This window comes from Giraffa tippelskirchi, chromosome 6 (assembly GCF_054371585.1).
Source record: "Giraffa tippelskirchi isolate mGirTip1 chromosome 6, T2T-mGirTip1v1.2.pri, whole genome shotgun sequence".
Taxonomy (NCBI): Eukaryota; Metazoa; Chordata; class Mammalia; order Artiodactyla; family Giraffidae; genus Giraffa; species Giraffa tippelskirchi.
The window spans coordinates 19,592,727-19,619,323 of record NC_137280.1 but is presented as its reverse complement, the minus strand read 5'-3'; the positions used below and the strand labels follow the sequence as shown (position 1 = coordinate 19,619,323).

Below are 26,597 nucleotides of genomic sequence, written 5' to 3'. Positions count from 1 at the left end.
TAGGCCAGCTAGGCTGAGGTTGAGAAACTGAGTAAGAATCTGAAATTGATAATCAACCTGGAGTTGTTCAAGGACTGGCTCTATCTATGTTGGTTCACTGAAAGAATAAATAGTATGAAGCAATCTACTTACTGATAACTAAGAAAAATATAGGGCATAAAAACTAATGTGATGCATGATTTTAATTTATATTTAAGTGGAAAGATACCAGCATAGTCAATAATATCTGATTTATGCCACCCACCTTAAAAAAGGTCTTACCCAATTATAAGGATAGGTATATAATTTTTCACATTTTTGTAAGATAAATGTATAATCATTGCAACCAAAAAACAGTCTGAAAGTAATATACAGCAATAATAAAGATGACAAACACTAACAATAAAAAAATGAAAATTATCTACTATTGAAGCAAAATAATAGAAAAAGAGACCGAGAAATGTAAAAGAAAATAAAACATAGCAATAACCACTAGCGTATAGTAAACTGAAGGCACTAAATTTCAGATACACGTACAGAAAGACATCACAAAACTTGAATTATTAGGAATTTATTGTTGATACTATCTCTTATGTTTCCTTCCATATTTGTCTAAATGAATTCAATCTTAGGCATTTATCCACTAGTTTCAATTATTTTTTCTAAGCTCTTTCATTATCAACTCTCAATTAACTAAACTAATAGGATAACAGTGGTCACAAAGACCCAAATCACTCTGAAACTATAGTCAGAGTGAGTACAGCACATTAATTCCCTATTTGTATAGCTGAACCCACAACCACATTATCATTGTTGTTCTTTTCTCTGCCTACAGGGCCTCAAAATGTTGTCACTGAACTGGCTCAAATCCCTACAGCTAAGTTTAGCCTTGAGAAACTGCAAGCTTTAGAGAACTTTCCCTGCTAGATTTCCTTTTAGGAATAACTAGAGAGGTAACCCTCCTTTCTGTTAAATGTCAGATAATTTATATTTCTCTTCAATACAAGGAGAATAGTGGTAGAGTAGAAATGAACAAGGATTTTCCCACAAACTCAGTGTTTTCCAGGGATCCAGATTCACCTATTGTAACCAATGAGTAGATCACAGCCACCCTTGATAAAGTAACCATAAACCTGAGTTCAGCCTCATAAACCTCCATTCAATCTAAGCACTTTTCAAAGGCTGATTTGGAGGGAGGTAGAAGTGGGTTTTTACGATATGTACCACAACTAGTGCTGTCTGAATATCTGAATATGAACTCTCCAGAGGAAGATGAGCTGTCAACTGTATTAATTTTTAAAAATATTGTTATTGTACTTTTCCATGTAATGATTCAAAAGTAATTTCTGGTGAATTACATTTTTAGAATCATTACAGAGATGATCCCAGCCCATTAGGGGGAAGTTATATTTTTGACATTCTAATACAATTAAATTGTTTATATATGCTTTATTTTCTACCTTTTTTACAAGGATAATATTTCTATATTTCATCAATAACCACAAATGTATAAATAAAAAAAATAGAAGTGAGTTAATATCAATAGACAAGCACATGCAATTCTATGAACAGACTCAATTGTAAGAAAAAAATACCTGCCATCCCTGTGATGATGTTCAATGCTCTGACTGTATCTGGAGCGAGGTAGAGTAAGAAAATGACTGCAAGCATGGCAGAAACAAGAATATAAATGAGACTCAGGAAAGAAATGAAGACGGTATAGTTTAATTTTTAAAAGTGAGATTCAAAAAAGATAAGCAGATAGCAAGGAAAGCAAAGGAAAATTGTTACTGGAAAGTTTGCTCCTTCTTCCCAATGTCCATTGTAATACGGCAGTGCTAAAGGTTAAAATAGTCTAAATATTCTAAAACAAAACACAACAAAATGTAACAAATTGAGATTTAAACAAACAATATTTAAAAATAAAATCTTATCAATTATTACAAACATCTTCAGCACCATCTATAAAATGTATATAATACAGATGCTTCCTCATTTTTGGGGAGGAAAGGTAGGAAAAGAAAAATAATAAAATAACCAGAAAGCTTGAGAAGAAAATATTAAAAGAGATAATTTCTAATACTTATCACACTTAGGGGATTTCATAAGGCAATTATTTCTTTTACAATCATTACTAATGAAAAGTAACTAAAAAGAGTTTACAAAATTTCATTTAGTAGGGAACAAATTGAATACTTTGTTTAAATATTGCTTTATTTTAATATTACCTTATTTTGAATATTATTTGAAATTAACATTACTTTATTTGAATATTAATTTTATTTTTTAAATGTATTGGATGCCATTCCATTTTCCAATCACTGTTTATTACACGCTATTGATTCTGCTGCACTTCATGCCTCATGACTTACCATAAGCCATTAAAGTGGTACATTTTCATTTTTACCCCTCTGTAGCTGATTTTATTTCCATAGCACTAATATAATTAAAAAAATTTTTTTTTAATCTTTCATGTCAAAACACTTAATTTTGGCCGATTATCATTATGTTTCAGTAAAAAGTGGAAACCCACCTTGATCTCTCTCAATATCTCTAAAGAGGACACATACATTTGTATCTTCACTTGTCCTATTCTTCTCCAACAAAGGAAGAAATTTCTCTACTTGTAATCCTACTTCCCACATGGCCTTGCTTCATTCATTTTTGTCTCATGCCTTCTCTTCTACAATCACACTTAATTATCAAAATAAAACTTCAGTAACTTTGCCTTCCTCTCTCTGTCTTTTTTCATCATAAAATGTCTTTTAGATGTATCTACAATTCTTGCTATCACTTTCTCACTTTTCAGTCATGCTTAAAGTTTACTGTAATTTGACTTCTGCCTCTACTATTCTCTTCAAGGTACTCTGTGAGTTTTATCTGTGAAATTCTAAAACTCCCTTAATTTCTTCTTGATCTTCATTATGCTCCATTTATCTATGGCTTTAGACACTGATTTTCAACCTCTATTTCTTGACGCTCTCTTAGTTTTTGAAACACTGTTCTCTCAGGCTATTACAAATTTGTGTGTGAGCTCAGTCATGTCTGACTCTTTGCTACCCTATGGACTGTAGCCCGCTAGGCTGCTCTATCCATGGAACTTTCCAGGCAAGAATACTGGAGTGGGTTGCCATTTCCTCTTCCAGGGGATCTTCCCAACCCAGGGATCGAACCTTTGTCTCTTGAGTCTCCTCCATTGGCAGGCAGATTCTTTAATATTGTCTATTAACACTTAACTACGTGCCACATACTCCATTAAAGTTTTGTCTATGTCTCACTTACTACTCATAACAACCCTTTGAGATAGGGTCTAGTATTCCCACAGACAGAGAAAATTGGTTGTGAGTGCTTGCACATAGCTGTAAAGTAAGGAGCACAACTGGCTTTCAAACTCAGGGCTTCCTTCAGCCAAAACTCAGGCTCTTAACATGTACCCATTGGCCTGGACTCCCGCCTACTAACTGTTTCTTTATCCATTTCACTTATTGATCACCTTTCTTTTATTCCTCGGAGGCAGTGGTTTCCCGAGATTGTTTCTTCACTTTCTTGATGCTCAAACACATTCTTTCTGGATGATACTATTTGTTTTTATAGTGTAAATTCTCACTTTGGTGTAACCTTGATTTTTCTTTGGGTTTCACATTTCCAGAAGCTTCCTGAGATCTCCACATGGCTGCTTGAGTGTCACGTAAGTATTTCAGAAAAACACATGCTAATTGTGAGACATATAAGACATTGGCCAATTTGAACATGTGGGGCTGCAACTGTAAGTAAGAGAGCTGGAGCAGTAGCTTTCCAACGTTCTTTTTAAGCAGAAGACCATTTGTTTTTTCAAACAAAATTTATGTCAAACCAATATTTAGGAATCCAATAAAATCAGAATGGCACTGTCTACAGAGGGAGTAAGAAGCCTAGATCCTACCCATTTGGCTTCATCCTTAATGTAAGAGTTGGACTATAAAGAAAGCTTAGCGCTGAAGAATTGATTCTTGTGAACTGTGGTGTTGGAGAAGACTCTTAAGAGTTCCTTGGACTGCAAGGAGATCCAACCAGTTCATCCTAAAGGAGATCGGTCCTGGGTGTTCATTGGAAGGACCGATATTGAAGCTGAAACTCCAGTACTTTGGCCACCTGATGCAAAGAGCTGACTCATTGGAAAAGACCCTGATGCTGGGAAAGATTGAGGGCAGGAGGAGAAGGGGATGACAGAGGATGAGATGGTTGGATGGCATCACTGACTCAATGGACATGGGCTTGGGTAGACTCCGGCAGTTGGTGATGGACAGGGAGGCCTGGTGTGCTGCAGTCCAGGGGGTCGCAAAGGGTCAGACACGACTGAGCGACTGAACTGAACTGAACTTACCTATAACAGCAGTCCTTCATGTATCTTTAGAACCTAGAACCCTATCATTTTAAAGGGCCTCCTAGCAGTTAATTATAATTTTTAATCCTCTTTGGAATTTAATATACTACTTCAGCTATTTGCTTTCTTGTAATCTCAGTTTCAACTGAGAATTTAAATATTTAATAAACCAAGATATAAAGTCTCAAAATTTAACTTATCCGTTTTCCTTATTTTCTAAATTCAATTGATTTATAATCATTGCTCATTCTAATGCCTAAACAACTCAGATTTATCCCTTGTTTTCCTTTTTTACTGCCACTGGAAATCAGGCTTAACATGTCCACTGAAACAATCTCCTGTTAAGTCACCTTTCAGAACCCAACCCTCTCCCAATCCACCCTGCCTACAGAACTATATTTATAAATTATGATTCTGATCATCTAGGTACATTGCTTCAAATCCTTCAATGAATATCCATCTCAAAAAACAAGTACATATTCTTTAAAATGGTAAACAAACTAATTTCTAAGCTACATTCAGTCTTCATCTCCTATTACTTCCCTTTCCCATACCATCACTTTTTATCTAGGTACAGCAGACTATCTAAGAATGTCTAAATATATTCCATATTTTCATGACTTTCAGACTATGTTCACACTCATCACTCTGCCAAGAATGTCCTGTCCATCATTCCCTCTCTGTCTCCATTTCATTGCCTTTCAAAATTCTACTAATTTTTAAAGTCCAACTTCTCTTAGAAGCTCTTTCCATTAGATTCAAGCAGGTAATTTCCTCTCCAATCTGTTTCAATACTATTATGCTTAGGCCTCATGGTCTTCTACATTTTATAACTAGTTACTATATTGTATAATTACTTGGTATAATCAATTGGATCAGGTGTTTATCTAGACCAGGATAATGTCTACTCTAAATCTTTGTGCAGAATGCCTAACCCATTCAATAAATATATTTTGAACTGAACTCAAAAGTAAAGCAGAATTATGATCTTTTCATGTGGAACCTACTGTTTAAAGACAGTAGTCACACATATAATCCCAGAAACACTCTAGAACTGCAAACAAAAGATTAAAAACCTATGCAGCACAAGAAATAAGGAAAACAGTATCAAGAAGAGATTTTTCTGGCTTTACAAAGAATAGAAAGAGTACCCAACAGTAGTGATGTTGGGATTTACTGCATTAAAAAGGAATAGACTGTCTCTGAAAATTACTTAAGGGTAACAAAAATGTGTAAAATTCAAAGCATGTTAAAATTTTCATATTCATAGAACATATATATAATCACCCAACTTTTAATATCTTCCTTGAGAAGCCTTGGAATTAATTTCATCTCTGTAAAGCCAAAGAAAACGTTATACAGAAACCATCACCATCATGCAACAGTTTGCTTTATTTCCCTTTCTGTGACGGTGAATTTTATGTATCAACTTAACTGGCCAAGGGGTGCTCACCTTAAACATTATTTCTGGGAATGTATGTAAAGGTATCTCAGGATGAGATACTTGTTTGATTCAGTGGAATCAGTACACTGTCCACTCCAGTGTGGGTGGACATCAGGCACGAGCGTGACATCTCATAGCTCTCTGGCCCTCTGACTGAGATTGATTAATACACACTGGCTCACCTGGTCCTCAGGCCTTTGTACTCTGACTGAATTGTAGCACCATTTCACAAGTCTCCAGCGTGCAGACAGCAGATGGTAGACCTTTCCAGCTTGTATAATCATGTGAGCCAATTCCTCATAATAAATCTATCTATCTATCAATTACCTTTCTATATATTTATCTATCTATCTATTATCAATCTCTCTCTATCTAGCCTAATAATTCTGTTTCTCTGGAGAAGTGTGAATATATACTTTTCCATAGACATGTTATACCTCTTAACCTAATCTGGTTATGATTCTCTTTGGAGTAAAAGTATAAAAATGCATCTGTGAATATTACAGAAATTAACCATACTATTTTAATTAAGTCTGCTAAAATTCACCTAAGATACAGAGGTCATTTGCTGCATCCACTTAGAGCAATTTAAAAACATTTTATTCACACTTCTCCATTAGAGCATGCTTACTTTTCTCCCCAAATTAATGGGCAGTATAAAATCTATGCAATAAATACTGTCCTAAACATACATAAGGAGTTAAAGTAAGTTATTTTAAATATTGCATTTAATCCTATTTGTTTGAAATTTTTAAAAAATTAAGCAGAACTTTAACTCATTGCAAAAGAATAAAACAGGAAACCAAAACATGACTCAGTTTTTTTTTTAATCTAACCCCCTTTACTTTAAAAAAAAAAATTACATTTATTTATTTTTAATTGAAGGATAATTGCTCTACAATATTCTGTTGGCTTCTGCCAAACTTCAATATGAATCAACTGTAGGTATACCTATGTCCCCTCCCTTTTGAACCTCCCTCCCACCCCTCTAGGTTGTTACAGAGCCCTAGTTTGAGTTACCTGAGTCACACAGCAAATTTCCATTGGCTAGATATTTTACATATGGTAATGTATATGTTTCCATGTTATATTCTTCATACATCCCACCCTCTCCTTCCTCCCACCACCCTCATGTCCATAAGTCTGTTCTCTATGTCTGCATCTCCATTGCTGCCCTGCAAATAGGTTAAACAGTACTGTCTTTCTAGATTCAATATATATGCATTAATATACAATATTTGTTTTTCTCTTTCTGACTTACTTCACTCTGTATAATAGGCTCTAGGTTCATCCAACTCATTAGAACTAACTCAAATGAGTTCCTTTTTATGGCTGAGTAATATTCCATTGTATGTATGAACCACAGCTTCTTTATCCATTCATCTGTTGATGGACATCTAGGTTGCTTCCATGTTCTAGCTATTGTAAATAGTGCTGCAATATGGGGTACATGTGTCTTTTTCAGCTTTGGTTTCCTCAGGGTATATGCCTAGGAGTGGGACTGCTGGGTCAATGCAGCAATTGCATTGGTTTTATTCCTAGATTTTAGGGAATCTTCATACTGTCTTCCATAGTGGCTGCATCAATTTACATTCCCCTCCAACAGTGCAAGAAGGTTCCCTTTTCTCCACACCCTGTCCGGCATTTATTGTTTGTAGATTTTTTTGATGATGGCCATTCTGACCGATGTGAGGCAATATCTCACTGCAGTTTTGATTTGCATTTCTCTAGTAATGAGTGACGTTGAGCCTCTTTTCATGTATTTACTAGCCATCTGTCTGTCGTCTTTGGAGAAATGTCTGTTTAGGTCTTTTTCCCACTTTTGATTGGGTTGTTTGTTTTTCTGGTATTAAGTTGTATGAGCTGCTTGTATATTTTGGAAATTAACCCATTGTCATAAAATGTGACTAAATTTTAAAAAAAGATTAAAAAAAGAACTTACAGAGTCTCAAATCCTGATAAAAAATACGACTATTGAAAGAACTAAAAAAGATTACTGATCTAATTTCCTGACACACTTTGATTCTTACTAAGAAATTTAATCTTTGAAGATAAAACAAAATTATATTTATAATGAATTATCCTTCCATTGTACTTCATTAGACTGAATATTTCCTTTTCAGTTCAGTTCAGTTCAGCTTGGTCTGTAAAAAAGAGGAGATAAAAATCTCACTCTTAAGTAATCTGCAGATTTTGAAAGCTAAATTTCCAACAATCTCAATTTAATACCAAACTTTCCACTCTTTGACATTGTTACTGTTTTGATACTTTATAGTTCCTAAAATACACTATGATTTAAATAGTTAAAATATAACCTTGAAATATAATAAATAAAAAGTTGCATTAATTTGTAGGATGAGTTTTTTTTTTATTTACTTTCTCTATGTTTTCAAACTTTCAGAGATGTAGTTCTCTCATAGCTGATAACTGAAATGGTTTAGTAATTTCTGGTAGCTGATAGCCTGTTAAAGAGTAGAGAAATAGTATGTGTTTGAAGTATTTCAGAAATTCATATAAGGCAAATATGCCCTATTCTATAAAATATTATAGAATATAAATGCATTAATTGAATGAACAGAAGAAAAAATTTATGAAGTAATATATCTTCTGCCAGTATTATTTTCTTCCTTATAATGCTGAAAGTATACTCTATGGAATTAAATGCAACCAATATATTTCAGTCTCTATGATAGACATAAAAATTGTGTACTGTAAGATATTTATGACATATTATAGAAATAGCATCTAGTACTCTATACTTATTCTAGTAGTAATTAACTCCTATAATAAATAAGCTCTTGAAATGATTTCTAATACTAAAGTCACATAGTTTGCTCCAGAAAATGATATTCCTAGTTGTAGTAGTTACCAGGATTTACCAGAGAAATAATGATACAAAAAAGTAAGAGGAATGAAGAGGAAGATGACCATTACATTAATCATTTTTATTTAATATCGCTGTATGGAAGTTTCTGAATTACTTGTAATAAACCTTCTTTCTTTTCAGAAGAGAAAAGGAATTTGACTAGTATTAATAAAATGAGATGTGCAGAGAAATAAAGATTCAATCAAAATTCTATGTTTAATTCTTCTTATCTATAAGAAAAGGATATCTCTTTCTTACACCATTAAGTTTAAACAAGTGTGTATGTGCATGCTTAAGTCGCTTCAGTCATGTCTGACTCTTTGTGATGCTAGGGACTGTAGCTGAACAGGCTCCTCTGTCCATGGGATTCTCCAGGCAAGAATACTGGAGTGGGTTGCCATATCCTCCTTCAGAGAATCTTCCTAATTCAGGGATCGAACCAGTGTCTCATGTCTCCTGCCTTGGCAGGCGAGTTCTCTACTACTAGCACCACCTGGGAAGCCCAACCAGGTACTATAAATTAATGTCATATAGTATCATTTATTGGGGCTTCCCTGGTGGCTCAGACAGTAAAGAATCCGCCCACAATGTGGGAGACTGGGGTTAGATCCTTGGGTCAGGAATATCCCATGGAGAAGGGAATGGCTACCCACACCATATTCTAGCCTGGAGAATTTCATGGACAGAGGAGCCTGGCAAGCCACAGTCCATGGGGTTGCATCATTTATCAGCCAACATGGCCAATGTAAAAGCCATTATCTTTTTTTTTAAGCTATTATCTTCATTCACAATTTTCTAGTGTATTCCCTAGTCCTTCATCCTTCTTACTGGGTCTTTCTGATAGTATATGTATATTCTGCCTCTGCATCTTTTGTTGTTGCCTAAATAAACATGCTCATTTTTCAAGGTCCAACACATATCTTACATCCTCTACAAACCACTTTAAAAGAACAACTGAATTGACTGACTTCTCTTTTCTCTGCTTAATTGATGAGCACATTAAAATGCAAATTATTTATAAGCTAAAGATCCTTTTAAAATGTTAAGAGGTACTTTTTTTGAGTACATACTATTCAATTGGAGGCACTGTTTCACTTAATCTACTCAACAACCCTATAAAGTTAGTATTAATATTCTAATTTTGTAGATAAGGAAATCAAGTAGATAAGGAAATCATATCAAAGATACACAGGGATCAAGTGGTAAAAAATCTAAAATCAAGCCCAATGCTATTTGGTTCCAATCCCATGAAAAAGAATATATTTCATGAAATATTATGGTCCAGTGTGTCAATTCTTACTGACAAGCAAGATTAATGCACTAATCAAAATACCTAGATTTTATTTATCATCTCAAAGGACATTCTTTTTTAGGCTTTTAAATCAACAGTATTATTTATCGACTCTATAAAATGCAGCTCATGAAAATTCACTGTAGGAGGATTAGAGTATTCTTACCATCTATTATAAATAGTACATAAAAATAACAATGCTTTCATATGCATTCTATTATTTAAAATCTTTTAGAATATTAGAATAAAACAGAAATTAAGAACCCATTGTTTAATAATGTGATAGACTATTTACATGGATAATACTGTGCTGTTCATTTTTGATTCCTCATGTTAATGAATGATTGCAAAATTAATATAGAAACGGTTTTATAGGCCTATTTAAATGAAATTCTATTTTATTTGTTTCTAAAAGGATTTAAAACAGCTCACAATGAAGAGTAATTATGATTTGGTAATGTACAAGACTCTAAAACAGTAATGAAATCACGTGGATCAATTTCCCCACAAAATCTCTGAATTACTTGAACATTTTTGCTAAATTAAAAGATTCATAATGTTATAAAGTAAACAATAAAATATGACATTTCAATTATGACTAATTCAAATATTAACTAATACCAAGGACTGAATAGCACTTTTCGGGTCATTCATCTTAGGGCTTTGTGTCTCAAAAATATTGATAAAATATTATGTGCTTGACATGACAGTGACTATTTTTGGTTATAATTCTCGAGGTCAATTTTATTCTGTTCATCCCTGCAAGATTTAGACCAGACCATATTGTCTTCAGAACATATCAAGTTCATTTTACATAAACTTGGAGGATTTAAAGTCATTTCAGACTTTCCTCCCTCATCATTTGCTTAACACTCCTTCAATGAACAAGGAGTTTATGAGTCACTACATGAATAATTTCAAGAAATTATCAACTTTTAAAAATTATATTAGGTAATGAAAAACTCATTCATCCACCCTAATATGATCCATTCCTAATCATTCTAGCATAGTTATTTTTCACTATTATTGTACTTGATAAGTATCCATTTCTGTAGGTAACATACCTATAATTACTTTAAAGACACAAACCTCTATGAAAAAGTCAAATAAATTAAAAATAAATAAAACATTACACTAACTTTCACTTGACACTAAAATACTAATTTAATCACTTCCTATTTCTTCTTAGATCTCAGACACAAAAGCCAATACTTGATTGGCACTATTGAAGACTAAGATATTCCCTATATTTCTTTTGGAAAAGTGTACTCCAACACAATATTATAAGCATGAACTGAGTTAGGTTTAGAGTAGATTTAGACAAAACAATTAAATTTATAAGTATTGACCAAAAAAAATTCATATCAATTGATTGAATCTCTACCCCTCCCCTCACTGTTTTTACTAAAATTAGTTTAGGATGTATACAAGGAGACTTCTGAGTTCCCTTGTTATTTCATCATAATATTCTCTGAACAGTAAATTAAGCCTTCTATTCCTATCTTTATCTTAAACCCACTTGGTAGTTTTGGGGAAATACCATAGCATTTTGCATTTCATATATAATCAAATCATGTACTAGAGGGTTAATCAATTAGCTTGTTAAAAAAATTAGTAGTAATTAACTTATGCACTGAAATATGCCATATTACTTCTAAGTATATCACATTTAATAGAGAAAATTCAGAGAAGTCTTCCAAGCACAGCAGTCAACAAGTATAATTCTTTAAGTGTTTAAAAGGTTAACTGAAAGCCATGAGGAAAAACCTCTTCATGAATCAGTTTTTCTGTCTGTTTAAACAAACCAGATTTGTCTCAACATGACTATACAAAAAGTGATACTGATTTACCAGATGAACGTAAAAGACTTTAAATCTACTATTTCATGAAAGCATTTTTCAATACAATAATTGGTTATGATAAAGTAAAAATAATAAAACATTATCATTATGATTTCATGTGCAAGTTCACTAACTTAACTGGCTTGACTTAACAAAGTACCAAAACTGAAAGAGCAAAATGAATTTTTTTTCTTAGCAAACAAAAGGTTGGTTTTTGTTTCTTTAATTTTTTAAAATGATGTGACAGTCATAAGAATTAATGTAGATATTGTAAACGAAGCACATGGTCTTAAAAACTAAGATAAGAAATACCCAAGTTCAGGATATAAACATTTTATGGTAATCTTTCTTCCTGTAGGCAGCAATAATAATAAGGTCTCACAGTATTTGATTAAATTTACCTGTCTCTGTCTGGAGAATAATGGTCATCCATGACACGATGTCTATCCATTCGGCTAATTGTATTATAATGTCCTGTAGCAGAGCGTGTCCCTCGAAGTCCCTGTTCCACATTTCGACTGAAATAGCAAGATCCATTAAATATCTTAATAATAAAAATCATATATTATACCAAGAAATAAAGATTTTTAATAAAGACAGTAGAAAAAGACAAAAGATCACTGTAATGTCAACCTTAAGTTTTTTGCTTTGTTTTAACTAATTGCACTTCTGGCTAAATCTATAAATTTCACCTGGAGATTGACAATAAAATTAAGAGATTGCTGCTATTACAGAAGTGTGTGCCTGCTAGATTGCTTCAGTCCTGTCCAACTCTTTGAGACCCCATGGACTGTAGCCCTCCAGGCTCCTCTGTCCATGGGATTTTTCAAGCAGAAATACTGGAGTGGGTTGCCAGTTCTTCCTCCAGGGTATCTTCCTGAGCCAGGGATGCAAGCCGGATCTCTAACCTCTCCTATGTCTCCTATGTCTCCTACATTGGTAGGCAGGTTCTTTACCACCAGTGCCACACAGGAAGCCATAACAGAGGTATGACATAAAATTAAGGTAATATCAATAGGAATGAAGATAAGGATTATGAAAACTATTAATGGGTGACTCCCAGGTGAATAGTAGTGATAATAAAATATGAAATATAGGAGGAAGTATAGATTTGTGTGGAGAAAATGAGTTCAGCATGTTGCTTATAGACAATATATTGGCCATCTTATTTTAGGGATAATAATTATTTTTTTTTAATCTAAACAGGTGTTTTTATAACTGATCAATGGCTATTTTTTTAAGCTGCCATTCTTGGCCTGGGTTGTTTACTAATCTTATGGGCTTCCCTTATAGCTCAGTTTCCTGGGTTGGGAAGATCCCCTGGAGAAGGAAATTGCAACCCACTCCAGTATTCTTGCCTGGAGAATCCCATGGACAGAGGAGCCTGGCAGACTACAGTCTATGGGGTCTCCAAGAGTTGGACATGACTGAGTGACTAAGCACATTCTTTTCCATGATGGAATAAACCTTTTACATAAGCTCCTGCTATTACAGGCTTTCTGTTGAGTGCAGGTTGATCTAATCTAAAATCCATGCCAGTTTTCTACTGGTGTGTTCAAATATTCATTCGTTGATAAGTCAAGAATTCTTTTTTTTTATGAGGAAGGGCTTAATTTATTAAAACTACAAATTTAAAATCTTATTCTCTCTTGCACTTTAAATTTCAGATTACAAATCCTATTATTCTACTGATAGGTCTACCACATTTAAACAATTACTTTTCAGAAGACTTAATAATTTTAGTCCCATTTACAAACTTACCTACATCTTCAAATGTTTTAAACTATGTTTATAAATTTAATATATTAAATTTTCTCTTTAATTAATTGTCTAAATAAACATTTTAAAGTACTTAATATCCTTATAATTAAATAAGTTAAATTTATAAGTATAATAAATCTTATTCTCTTAGACAGTCGAATGCCATGTATAAAATTAAGATGACAACCTAAAATTCTAAGTCTAAATGTCTAAAACTAACTCAATTACTCATTTAAAATAAGTATTAAAAGATTGTCATTCTAAGGGTTCAAATTGCCTTAAACATTGCAAGTATATAAAATGTGAAATTATGCACATATTTCCTGTCCAGAAACATTATTTCCTTGGTTCTTACTCTAATAGCCTTTCTATAACTTAACTGGATTGATTTGGAAACATTATCATATTTCCATGGTTCTTACTCCAATAAGCCTTTCTATAACTTAACTGGATTCATCAGAGTTTTCCTCTAAATGTAAGACCTGGAATTGCAGATTTCCAAGCAATTCTTCCCACTCTTCATGCATTTCCTTTTAGTCTTCTCATGATTGTTCTTAACTGTATTGCTCCAACAAATGTTTATTCTTTCCTATTTCTTAAAATATCAATATCATTCATGAGTACAATTAGTTGGGTCTAACTAGATCTGCTCAATATATATATGAGACTGAAATTTATGAACTTATAATAAAATCATATTTAGGTCATCCAAAGTTACAAAGTAGCCCATGTTTCATATTACTCTCATTATATAGGCTATTGACTAGCACATACGTTTTTCCCTAAATAACTTTTTTCTGTTAGAACCTTTCTTTATAAATTTCTAATAATATTTTAAGATAAATAGGCTTATAATGTCATCCTATAAAATGTTATGCTGTCTTACCTCTGTGGAGGAGGGACACTGGGTGACCACGATCTAGTCCTTCCTATAACATCTACTCGGTGCGGAGACCCTGATGGTGAGCAGTGGTTTGATGACATTACTTGTTCTGGCACTGACAATGTTGAGCTCTGAAGATCTCGACCATCGTGTCGATAATCTAAAGGTGAAATATTAAGATTATAGTTATCCACACACTAAGATTTTTAGTATTTTGTAATTTACTGAAAAACATAAAATGTTACTGAAAGGCTTTGAATATAGTAAATGTAAAGCATAATTAATAAAGCATAATGCTAACATAAAATAATATTTTATAAACAAATTGAGAAGGAATGACAAATATTCAAATATTTAGACAGTTATTATGTTCACTTTTTTACACAATTAGTAATCTTCAATGAAAGAATTAAGCTTATTCTAAAAACATTTTCATCTCTTCATTGACCTAGAAGAGCTTCAAATAGTTCTTAACAATTATAAATATTTAGAATAATTAACCTGACAAAAAGTTCCTTCTTTCTATAGTGCATGCATGCTCAGTTGCTTAAGTCGTGTCCGACTCTTTGCAACCCCTTGTACTGTAACCAGCCAGACTCCTCTGTCTCTGGGATTCTCCAGGCAAGAATGGTAAAGTTGGCTCAGTTGGTCAAGAATCTGCCTGTAATGCAGGAGACCCAGGTTTGATCCCTGGTTCGGGAAGATACCTTGGAGAAGGAAATGGCAACCCACTCCAGTATTCTTGCCTGGAGAATTACATGTACAGAGGAGCCGGGCAGGCTACAGTCCATGGGATTGCAAAGAGCCAGACATGACTGTGCGACTAACTTTCACTTTCAGGCAAGAATACTGGAGTGGGTTGCCATGCCTTCCTCCAGGTGATCTTCCCAAACCAAGGATCAAACCTAAGTCTCCTGTGTCTCCTGCATTGGCAAGTTGGTTCTTTATCCACTGAGCAACCTGGGACGCTCAATTTCTATAGTCTATATAGTTATTTCTTTAAGAAATAAACAATATTAGAAAGCATTCTGAATATCATTTGAGGAAAATATTTAAACTTTGCTTCCAAGTATTTGAAGTCATCTTCACATCCTTTTATAAACATCAAAAACAGGCTTTCAGTTCTTCAAATGCATTATTAAAGTATGATATACCATGAAAAAATTATCTCAAAAATTACACTTGATTTCAAAATAGCAACACAGATGATATTATACAGCAGTATATTTTTCCTCAATGGATTATTGAATGAATCACCATATAGTAAAAAAATTAATGAATGATTTCTGAAAAAATTTTTTCAAAAGATACATTCTTGAATAAAATGGAAAAAAATAACAATCATTTTTTTGTCATCCTGGAAGTAGAAAATAACCGAGATATGCCCAAAATGACATCAAGACAAAGAGCTTTAATCACCTGAAGAAAAATATTTTGGATAAAAAAATCTGATGTGGCTAGATATTTAATAAAGAGAAGAAGTTGAAAAGTCAATTAATAAAAGAATAGAATACAAGTAGGGGAAAATGCTAACAATCTCCAAGCAAGAGATCATGAGAAATATGACTTTATTAAGATTTAATTCACAAAAGATAAAACATGAAAAATATTTTTGCAATCTTAGTGAATTAATATACTGTTCATCTTAGTGCAAAAAATAAAGGCTAAAAGGATAGTATTGAGTTTTTTTAAATGTAGTACGCTGATAGCAAGTAAACTGACTCATACTCTATCAAACTCTGTCCAACAAAAATTATCCAACTGTAGAATGTCTTACATACAACAGAACATAAATATTTTCTTCATGATAAAATTGGTTATGCTTATGAAATTTGCTAGGCTAATTAACCTTCAAGCAGAAGAGAATCAAATATTTTTATAATAGAGTATATTATACATAAAAACATTTCCAAACTTTATTAAAAATAGCTACTTAGCTAAATTATTAAATCATCAGATAAATTTCTAACCATAAGTGAGGCAATATTTTAAAACTACAGTATCACAATTTCAAAATGCAGCTGTACCTGATACTTAACATAACAACAATGAACAAATTTTTTAAAAAGTGCATTCAAATATTTAATGTGGCTGTTTGTGATAGTAAAAAGACTTTTTCCACACTGTTAGTGAAATACAAAGAAGCTTTAGTTATACAGTAACTTCTCAAATTTATAATGAAATCCTTATTATTTAGTAGTTTAAAAATAGAAAATTTATAAGTACTTATGAGACAACTTTCAGTAAGAATATTCAATCTAACAATCCATACAAGTATTTCAGCAACTGGAATCATCCTGTTTAAACTGCCTTAAGGCTGGTTTGGGGGTGGAGGGATAAACAGGGTAGTCCTTTGTAACTCATTACATTTATCTGTCTATCTATTTACATGTTCATTGGTAAATAATGATTATACTTCCTTCTTATTACGATAAAATTCTTACCTGATACTACACCAATTCCATCATCACAGTCATAATCAGAGACCTCACTATCACTTATTCTCTTTGATCCTATGAAGCAAACAATAGCAATAATTAAAATCACTGATCATTTAAGGAAAAGAAAAATCCTCACCAACCTAAAAAGCAAATGAAAGGATTTTGAGGGGAACACTTGAGAATAAAAAACTAGAAGAAATGTCATCATGAACTCACAATCACTCATTTTCACATGTCTTTCAATATGTGAGGATATTATTTTTAAATGTGTAAGATAAAGTTCCTAAAAGGATTAAAGCTTGAAATACTATTAAACATTAAATAATATGTTAGTGATTTAATGCTAATTGATAAAATCTATTGAACAAAAAGCCAAGTCAAAAATAGCTCAATCAGTTTTAGATGCTTTTAGACAAATGCACTTAAATCTAGGTAAATTTCAAAATACAAACAATGTTATATTCAAAGACATTCATGTGTCTTTTTATAATATGCATGACTAATGAATTAAATATACACAATTCTTTACTTTTCACGTTTATGGAAAGGAAGAATAATTTAAGACATCTTAAACATCCTTCCTTTACTATTTAGTATTTACTATTTATTCTCTGTTGCTTTAAGAAAGATATGAGAAATAAATCATCTATGAACTGACTTATGCATTGTGAACTATGTTATATTTTCTAAGAAACAACCTAAGACAGAATAATAATAATTATTATAGATCAATAGTCCTGTGTGTTTTCCTTACAAAACAAATCTGTAACAAAACTTTAAAATGTTAATCAAGCTATGACAAATCACATTAAATTGAATTAAGTAGAGCTTGACTGGCTAAATGGCTAAAGCAGATTGCCCTCACACTTAACTATGACATATACCACATATAAAAATAAACACATTATAATTTTGTAATATTTTCTCATACATGTGTCTGAGGAATAGGTACACCATACATAAGAGAATCTTTTACTAAAGCACTTCTTCCTTCCTTGGTATCAGAAAATATTTAATGGTAAATGAAGACAGTGTTTCTATTTCAAGAGGACTTGTTTTGTCTGTCTACTTACACAACACATTACTCATTACATAGACAAAACTCTGTTATCAGAAAATAAATGCTTTCCTGTAAGGTTTATAAAACACTGAAAGCTCATGTTGTGTAAAATAGCAATAATTAAAATGTTCAGTCACTGATGCAATTCCTTTCAAGGAATGTCTTCCAACATCTGCAATAGCCCCCTAGAAATACACTATCTCTATATTTTGCTTGTTTGTCATAATCCCTGCCCTCCTGGGAGAGGAAGAGTCTTTTTTTGACAAGAACTGCAGTTCTTGTTTTTCTCCTTTTAATGGTTAGGTAGAAGATACCTATCTTTTTTGGTCATGTGGTCCCACTGAACTCACCACTATTTTCCTTCCAAATTCACATGTCATAAAGTTTTAGACCCAATTGAATCTGAGGCTCTTATTGTTGCTTTGTCGCTAAGTCATGTCTGACTCTTTTGCTACCCCATGGACCGTAGCCCGCTAGGCTTCTCTTTCCATGGGACTTCCCAGGCAAGAACACTGGAATGGGTTGCCATGTGCTTCTCCAGAGTTTCTTATAGCACTGGTTAATATGGAAACCACAGTTATCTGACAACATCTCAACAGAATGCTTACAAAAGGATTTATAGAATTAGGACAGACATTGTAAATAAACTTATGAGAAAGGAAGGATAACACAGATGAGGCTATGGAGGACAGAGTTAAGAATTTCTCAGCTGGTAATAAGATTTCACCTTGTAAATGATCAAGGAAAAAGCAATGATTATTTTAATGCTACTGGCTCAGCATAGTGCATAAAGATTACATGATTTTTGTCTTGGTCAAGGATCAGAGCTGCCTCTAATGTAATATAAGAATGACACCAACAAATGTGAAGCTCGTTTGTTAGCCTTTGTGAGCTGTCCTGTGTGTGTGACAGTAGGGGTTGGAGTAGGAGGTAGGGTATACATGTGGCTTGTAAATGCTACTTCCTTTCAAATCTTGATTACTTTCCTGAAGGTAGTCTTGATTTATTTTGATATTAGTCCTATAGAGGTTAAATATATTGCAGTTATGTTCTCTCTATGCGGATCTTGTCTTTTCATATTCTGATGAATTCAAGTACTTAAGTTTAATGGCACTGAATATATCAATCTTTTCTTTTAAAATTGTTTTCAGGGTCTCCTTTAAGAAATTTCCTGAGCTTGTATACAAGCACAGAGATGCTCTTATTTTCTTCTGAAAGTTTAGAAGTGTTGCTTTGTGCATTTATATCCTTTGTCCATCTTGAAATGACTTTGTGAATGATAGGAGATATGGATGCAAATTCACTTTTTCAATATGGATAACACGTAACAGCATTGTTTATTTAATCATCCTCTTTCCACAATGATCTGCAATGTTACTTCTTTTGTTATAAATAAATGTATTCTATCTGCTAGGACGTGTTTGGTGCTCTACTTGTTTTCCTTGTACAAGCTGATTATCTATAAACCAATAACTCAGTGTCTTTGTTATTACAATGTTATATATTGAAATGCAAGTCATTCACCTAATTATTCATATCTTTGATCTTTCTCCTTCACTCTTTGCTCTTCCATTTAAATTTTAGATTCAGGTTATCAAACTGCACAAAAAACATTCTATTGGGATTTTGACTTGATAAATACATTAAATCAAAACATCAATCAGGGAGAAATGACACATTTTACAGCATTGTTTTACAAGCCATGAATATGGCATTCTCTTTATTCAAGTTTTCTTTAGGATCTCTCTGAAATTTTTTAACTTTGGTCACTCAAATTTTCCTTATTTGTTGGATTTATCCTTCGTATCATCATTTCTATTGATTTTAGAAATACTGTTAAAATGATGTTTTCTAACCTAATTGCTCATAAACAGAAATGCAGTTTTATTGTAAAATAATGTTAACCAGCCAACTTGATAAAGTCTCTTTTTTCCTTGTAGTAGGAAAAAATCTCCTTTTTCCATGCATGCATGCTCAGTGGCTAGGTCATGTCCGACTCTGTGACCACATGGACTGTAGCCCACCAGGCTCCTCTGTCCATGGGGTTTTTCCAGCAAGAATACTGGAGTAGGTTGCCATTTCCTCCTCCAGGGGATCTTCCCGACCCATGGGTAGAATACACATCTCCTGCATGGGCAGGCAGATTCTTTACCACTGAGCCACCTGGGATATCCCTGCCCCCTTATTTTTAATGGTTTAGTTAGTATTTTCCTATGGAGACAATCTTTCTTTCCAGTCCTAATGTCATTTTTTCTTTTTGTTGTCTTTCTATGGTAGTAAGTTCAATACTGGAAAGAAAACAAACTTTTACATTTCTTTCTAATTTTGATTTTAAATAGAAATTTTCTAATATTTCTCCATTAGAAATGATATCTACTGAATTACATCCTGTCAGATTGAGGAAAATCTTGTAAGTTCAGTGATATTTCATAAACAATTTTCAATTTTTATCTACAATTGATTCTGGCCTGTTTCCTTCCTTGTACTAATCTCTCAGCTTAAAATCAAAGTTACACTAGCCCAACTAAATATAGAAAATTAGTCCTATTTTATTCTCTAGGAGAATTTATGTAGATTAAAAAAAATCTGTTCTTTGAAATTTTGATAGAACTTCTCTATAAAATTATCATTCTTTTGTGGGAATATTTTAAATTACTAATTCCATTTTGTGGTAGATGTAGAATGATGTATTAGTTCAAGGTTTAGTAAATCATATATTTGATAAGAATTTCTTCACTTTAAGTTTTCAAAGTGTCTGCTACATTTCTAATTTTATTTTATAATGTATTTTCTGACATATCAATCATATTACCATTTGAATACTAACTGTACCTTCTTTTTATTCTGCCATAAATTTCATCACAGATTTATTTTGTAATTCACTTAAAGGATTAAATTTTGGGCTTCATAATCCTAACTAGAAATTTGTTTTTTGTTTTATTGATTTTTGCTCTCACTTGAAGGATTTCTTTCCTTGGATTTTTATGACAGAGGATAAGATGGTTGGATGGCATCACCAACTTGATGAACATGAGTTTGAGCAAGCTCCAGAAGTTGGTGATGGACAGGGAAGCCTGGCGTGCTGCGGTCCGTGGGGTTGCAAAGAGTCGGACAAGACTATGCAACTGAACTGAACTGATTCTTTTTCCTAAAAACTGGATGAGTACATTATAATTTTCAAGCTTTAAACACTTTGTTAATGTAAGCATTCCCCCCGAGTACTTCTTTGCATTACACAAATATTTGTATGTAAATATGCACTAAATTTTCTTCATGGGTCTAGAAGATATTTCCTTACTTGATTAAATGTAAGACACTACCGACTGATTAATCTATGACAGATGCAGATATAATAGATCTTGAAAAAAATGTTCTTTATAGTATGTGTTTATTTTTAAAATTTATCAAGGGTATGGGTGTAATATATCTCTTTCTTTAAAAATTGACATACTTGATTAGCCTAAATCATATCAATTCTTTGAAATCTGTCAAAATGAATTATTGGATAGTATATTAATAATTCTTAAAAATGTTTCTTGTATATAAGAGAGGAATATGAATTCATTAAATGTTAGGTTCAGAGTTCTTTAACCATGAGATAAATTTGTTAATTCCGTGGTTTATTTTGTATTGTTCCTAAATTTTTGTTTGCTTGACCAATAAATGGTTAAGAGAGAATTACATTGCACTTTCTTTTAATGGTTGTAAATTTGTTGATTTTTCTCTCTAGTTCTACTTTAATGGTTACTGAAGCTGTTTCATTTATACATGCAAGTTTTAAATTATTTTAATAGACATAGATAATCATTTGAAAAAGTTTAACCTCCATTATGACAAAATGTCTCAGGAAACTAGTAGGAAAGCAACTTCTTCAAACTGATAAGAGGTGTTTACAAAAAACCTGCAGCTAACATAACCCTTAATTATTAAATACAGAATGCATCCCCCCTAAAAGAAAGAATAAGCCAGTGATGTCCACTAAAATCCCTTGAATTCAATATTGTACTAGTAAAATACAAGGGAAATAAATAAAAGGCATACAGAGTAGAAAGAAAGATGTAACATGATCATGTAAATAAAAATCTTAAGGTAACTGTAAAAAAATTATTAAGACTGACTAATCAATGCATTTAGCAAAACTCTAGGATACATAGTCAACATACAAAAATTAATAATGAAAAATTAGAAACTTGTTTTCAAAACCACTATCATCTACAAGAATATCCACACATGTGAAATATTTAGGAATACATTTAACATGAAATGTATAAAACATGTATGGCCCAAACCACAACACACCACTGTATTAGTTTCTTTCATATGGCTGCTGTAACACAGTACCAAACACTGTGAAGCTCAAAACAACAGAAATTTATTATCTCACAGTTCTGGAGGGCAGAAGTCCAAAATCAGGGCATCAGCAGTGCCATGCTCTTTCTGATGTGTTCATTCTCTTCCTAGAGAGGAATACTTCCTGTTTCTTCTGGCTTCTAGTGTTCGCCCACAACCTTGGGCATTCTTTCACTTGTAGGTCTATCACTCCAGTCACACAGTCATTTTGTCCCTGAATGTCTTCAGATGGTCTTCCTCTGTGCATGTCTGTCTCCAGATCCAAATTTCCCCTTTTTATAGGGTCACCAGCTATATTTGATTAGAGTTTGCCCTGTGGCCTCAGGAAAACGTGATTACCTCTGAAAAGACTCTATTTCCACATAAAGTCAAAGCTGAAGGTACTGGTTAGGACTTTAAGAACATATTTGGGGAACACAATTCAACTCACAACAACTGCTGAAAATTAAAGAAAATTTAAATAAATGGAAAGATTTTTCTGCAAAATTGGAAACCAGAAGTTGTTAGACTAACATTCTCAGAGGGCTAAGAGAAAACAAAAATCTCTCGAATTTTATATAAAGCTAATCTTTCCACCAGGAATGAATAAACAAAAACATATGCAGAGAATCAAGGCCTGTTTCCAGTTCTTCATTGAAAGAACTTCTTAAAACATGTGTACCTCAAAATAGAGAAATTAATCCCAGAAGAAAGGGATGAAAAAAAGGAGAGCAGAGAGAGTTGTAAAAATTCAGATAAATAGAAATAAACTCTGAATTAACAAAATCTCAGTAATTATAATAATTACTAATTTAGAAGTAGAGGTAAAATCCTGGCAGTAATGTTTTAAATGGTAGAAGTGTGGTTGTGAATCAGATTGATTTTTAAAGTTTTGATTTGATTAGGAAAAAAGGTGGCAATGTTAGTATTACTTTGTTAAGGGCACATGTTGTGATTTTAATAGTAATACTAAAAGAATAAAGATTAAAAATAAAAAAACGAGTGCACAGAATATGTTAGAAAAAATAATTACCTGTATATATATTTGTTTGTGTATGCATAGAACGTCTCTGCAAAAATATAGCTGGTAACAATGGTTCATTCAGGAAAAGGGAACTAGATGTTTGAAAAAATATGGGCAATAGATTTTTTTTCACTATACACACTTTTGAATTTATACCCTACGAATATATTAATTAAAATCAGTAGCAAAATTTTACATGTTTTATCTGTAGATGAAAAGCCTTTATGTCCTCTATTTGTTGGGAATATGTTCTATTAATTCAAGTTGGTTAACTGTGTAGTTCAAATTTCTGGGAGGTTGTTACTATAACTTTGGTTTTTTAACTTCTCGTTTCAATTTTTTTTTATTTTTATAATAGGTATGACATAACCAAGTTGGCTCCTTTGGCCAATACTTTAGCCACCTGATGTGAAGAACTGACTCATTGGAAAAAGACCTTGATGCTGGGAAAGACTGAAGGCAGGAGAAAAAGGGGATGACAGGATGAGATGGCATCACTGGTTCAATGGATATGAGTCTGAGCAAGCTCCAGGAGTTGGTGATGGACAGGAAAGCTTGGCGTGCTGCAGTTCATGACTGAACTGAATTGTTATAGACCTTATTTAATTTTGGTTCTTTCATGTCCTTTTAATGATTCTTATTTTCCTTTTCTACATGCCTGATAACTTTTAATTGGATGCCAGCCATTGTGAATTTTACATTGTGTGTTGGATGCTTTTATATTCCTTTAAATATTCTTAAGCTTTCTTCTACATGGAGTTTTCATAGAAACACTTCGATCCTTTCAGTTCTTGCTTTAAAAAAATTTTTTTAATGTTATACTGTGTTCTATGGCTAACTATTCTTCACTACTGAGGTCAGACATTTCTGCATACTCAACACAATGTCCTGTGAAACTTGATGCTTCCAGACTGACTGGAAAAAAAAAAAAAAAAAGACCCTATTCTCAGGTATTGTTATCTCTAATCCCTTTGGGTGGTTCCTTCCCCAGCATTGGGTATATTTCTCCATTCATTCATTCATCAAACTCGTATGAACACTTGAGAGGGATCTTCTGTGCATCTTTGCGTTCCCTCTCTGTATAGTTCTCTCCTTTCCAGTAGTCTGTCTCCCTGAATTCAGCTCCATCTCCCTAACTCAGGGAATCTGTAGGTTCCATCTGGGCTCCTCACACTATGCTGTGTGCAGGAAATTCTCTTAAACAGAATTAGGCAAGGGCAATTATAGGGTTCAACTCATCTTAGTTCTCTCCGTGGTTCTTAGGGTTCTCTTAGCAGTAGCCTGATGCCCAGTGTTATTCAAACAGTTGTTTCTTGTACTTGTCCATTTTTGTTGTTGTTTAAGGTGGGAAGGAAAGTCCAGCCCTTTTTATTCAATTCTGGCTGTATACAGTAACTCCTTCTTCCTTTACCTCATTTTCATTTAGGGACTGAAAATTCAGTCCATTATTCCTGTGGTTTTTAAATATTTTTTTCCTAATCTTACTTAAGAAGTTAATTTTTTAAATACACAAGTTCATTAGACTAAATTTAAAATGTTAACCTTACTAAAATTGTTAAAAACCAAGAAAAAGCTCAGTAACCAGTTAAAAAACTTGCCATCAGTTTAAATAGCTTGGCATACACCCTGTGCATGTATGAATTTAAAAGTCATAATACATTGGGGTAAAAAAACCTAAATCTATTAAGTTTTCCTTAAAAGATATGAAAAATGGCTAAAATGATGGAAACTACAGCAAACATTGCGGTTTTAATTATACTTTAATTTAACCTACTTAGAACATTTAACACTATTCCTTCATAAGTCAAAAATACAGCAAACTGCATCCATATATATTCAAAAGTTCTGGAACAGTGCACATGATAACACAATAATACACTAAAACATACTTCATTGATGAAAAAATACCATACTAAATGAGACAAGAGTAGATACATTAAAATCACAAATCACTATATTTCAACAAAAGGTTTTTAATACCAAAATAATAAAGATGTCAACATGGGAGATACTGGAAAAGCACTATAGGTAGAAAAAGAAAGCTAGTGACATTTTGTTTAAGAATTTTACATACGCACAATAGTCAGACAAAGCACAAAACAACAAACCAATTAAACTGTGCATATGAATTCATGCATTAAACACTGTGCATGCTAAAATTTACCTGAATTATATGAACATAAGGCTTTATCTGGAAAAAAAATTAAAATGTCAAAATAAATTTAAAACTCTTTATATGCAAAAGGGATATTAAAATCTAATTTCTGCTTCACACTACAGTGTCATTTAACATTTTCATTTAAAAGTTTAAAAGGCCATACTAATCAGAATAAAATAATGAAGGAAGATACATCATATCTAAATTAGTAAAAATTTGAATTATAAATTTTAGTAGGAACTTTGAATACATGAAACAATTAGAGGCTAAGAAAGAAGCACAAATTAGAGAAAGTACATAAAATAAAAAATTAATAATAGGCCTGACCTGCATACTAATGATTATCAATTCTATTTTATATTATGTGGCCATATAACATACTATTAAATGTAAGACATAACTGTTACACACAGAAATTTGGCACACAAGAAGAACTTAAATTGAAGAGATAATAGAGAAACATTAATTTTGGAATTTCTGATTTTGGAAAAAGTATATCTTAAAACTGATTTCTTTTTGCACAAAGAAAACTGAAAATTCATAAAGTACAAGCTATTTTGACATTCTCATTCAATAAAAAATATAATTCGTAGAAATCATTACAGGTAAGTTAGCAGAATACAAGTTAGTTAGATTCATCTATTTCTAAATATTTACCAAGTTTCAAAAGGTAGCACAATATTAACAAATTGTTTTTTAATTGAAAAGAAGAGTAAATTATCATCTGAATATACATCAGAAATTTAAATGAATCTATGAACTATCATGGAGAAGGCAATGGCACCCCACTCCAGTACTCTTGCCTGGAAAATCCCATGGACGGAGGAGCCTGGTAGGCTACAGTCCGTGGGGTCACTAAGAGTCGGACACGACTGAGCGACTTCACTTTCACTTTTCCCTTTCATGCACTGGAGAAGGAAATGGCAACCCACTCCAGGATTCTTGCCTGGAGAATCCCAGGGACGGCGGAGCCTGGTGGGCTGCCGTCTATGGGGTCGCACAGAGTCGGACACGACTGAAGCGACTTAGCAGCAGCAGCAGCAGCAGCAGCAGCATGAACTATCATGCCAAAAAAATACTAAGTAGTAAAAAAATGCCATATTATCTGGAAAAAAGTAAATATTTATCCTAACACATCTGTGTTGTTAGCTGAAAGA

At 32.8% G+C, this 26,597-nt stretch overlaps 1 protein-coding gene across 50 annotated transcripts in view; it reads right to left on the bottom strand.

Moving 5' to 3' along the window:
* Positions 1-26,597, bottom strand: part of RIMS2 (regulating synaptic membrane exocytosis 2) — a 629,392-nt gene that overhangs the window by 208,484 nt on the left and 394,311 nt on the right. For 36 of the 50 annotated variants that reach the window (XM_081502233.1, XM_081502232.1, XM_081502237.1 and 33 more), the window contains 3 exons: positions 16,873-16,941; positions 14,432-14,588; positions 12,186-12,302 (listed from right to left, as the gene is read on the bottom strand). In XM_081502233.1, coding sequence (XP_081358359.1) covers positions 12,186-12,302; positions 14,432-14,588; positions 16,873-16,941 — 343 coding nt within the window. Of the gene's footprint in view, positions 1-1,574; positions 1,641-12,185; positions 12,303-14,431; positions 14,626-16,872; positions 16,942-26,597 lie in introns of all 50 variants that reach the window. The other 14 variants (XM_081502218.1, XM_081502222.1, XM_081502214.1 and 11 more) reach the window with 2 other exon arrangements.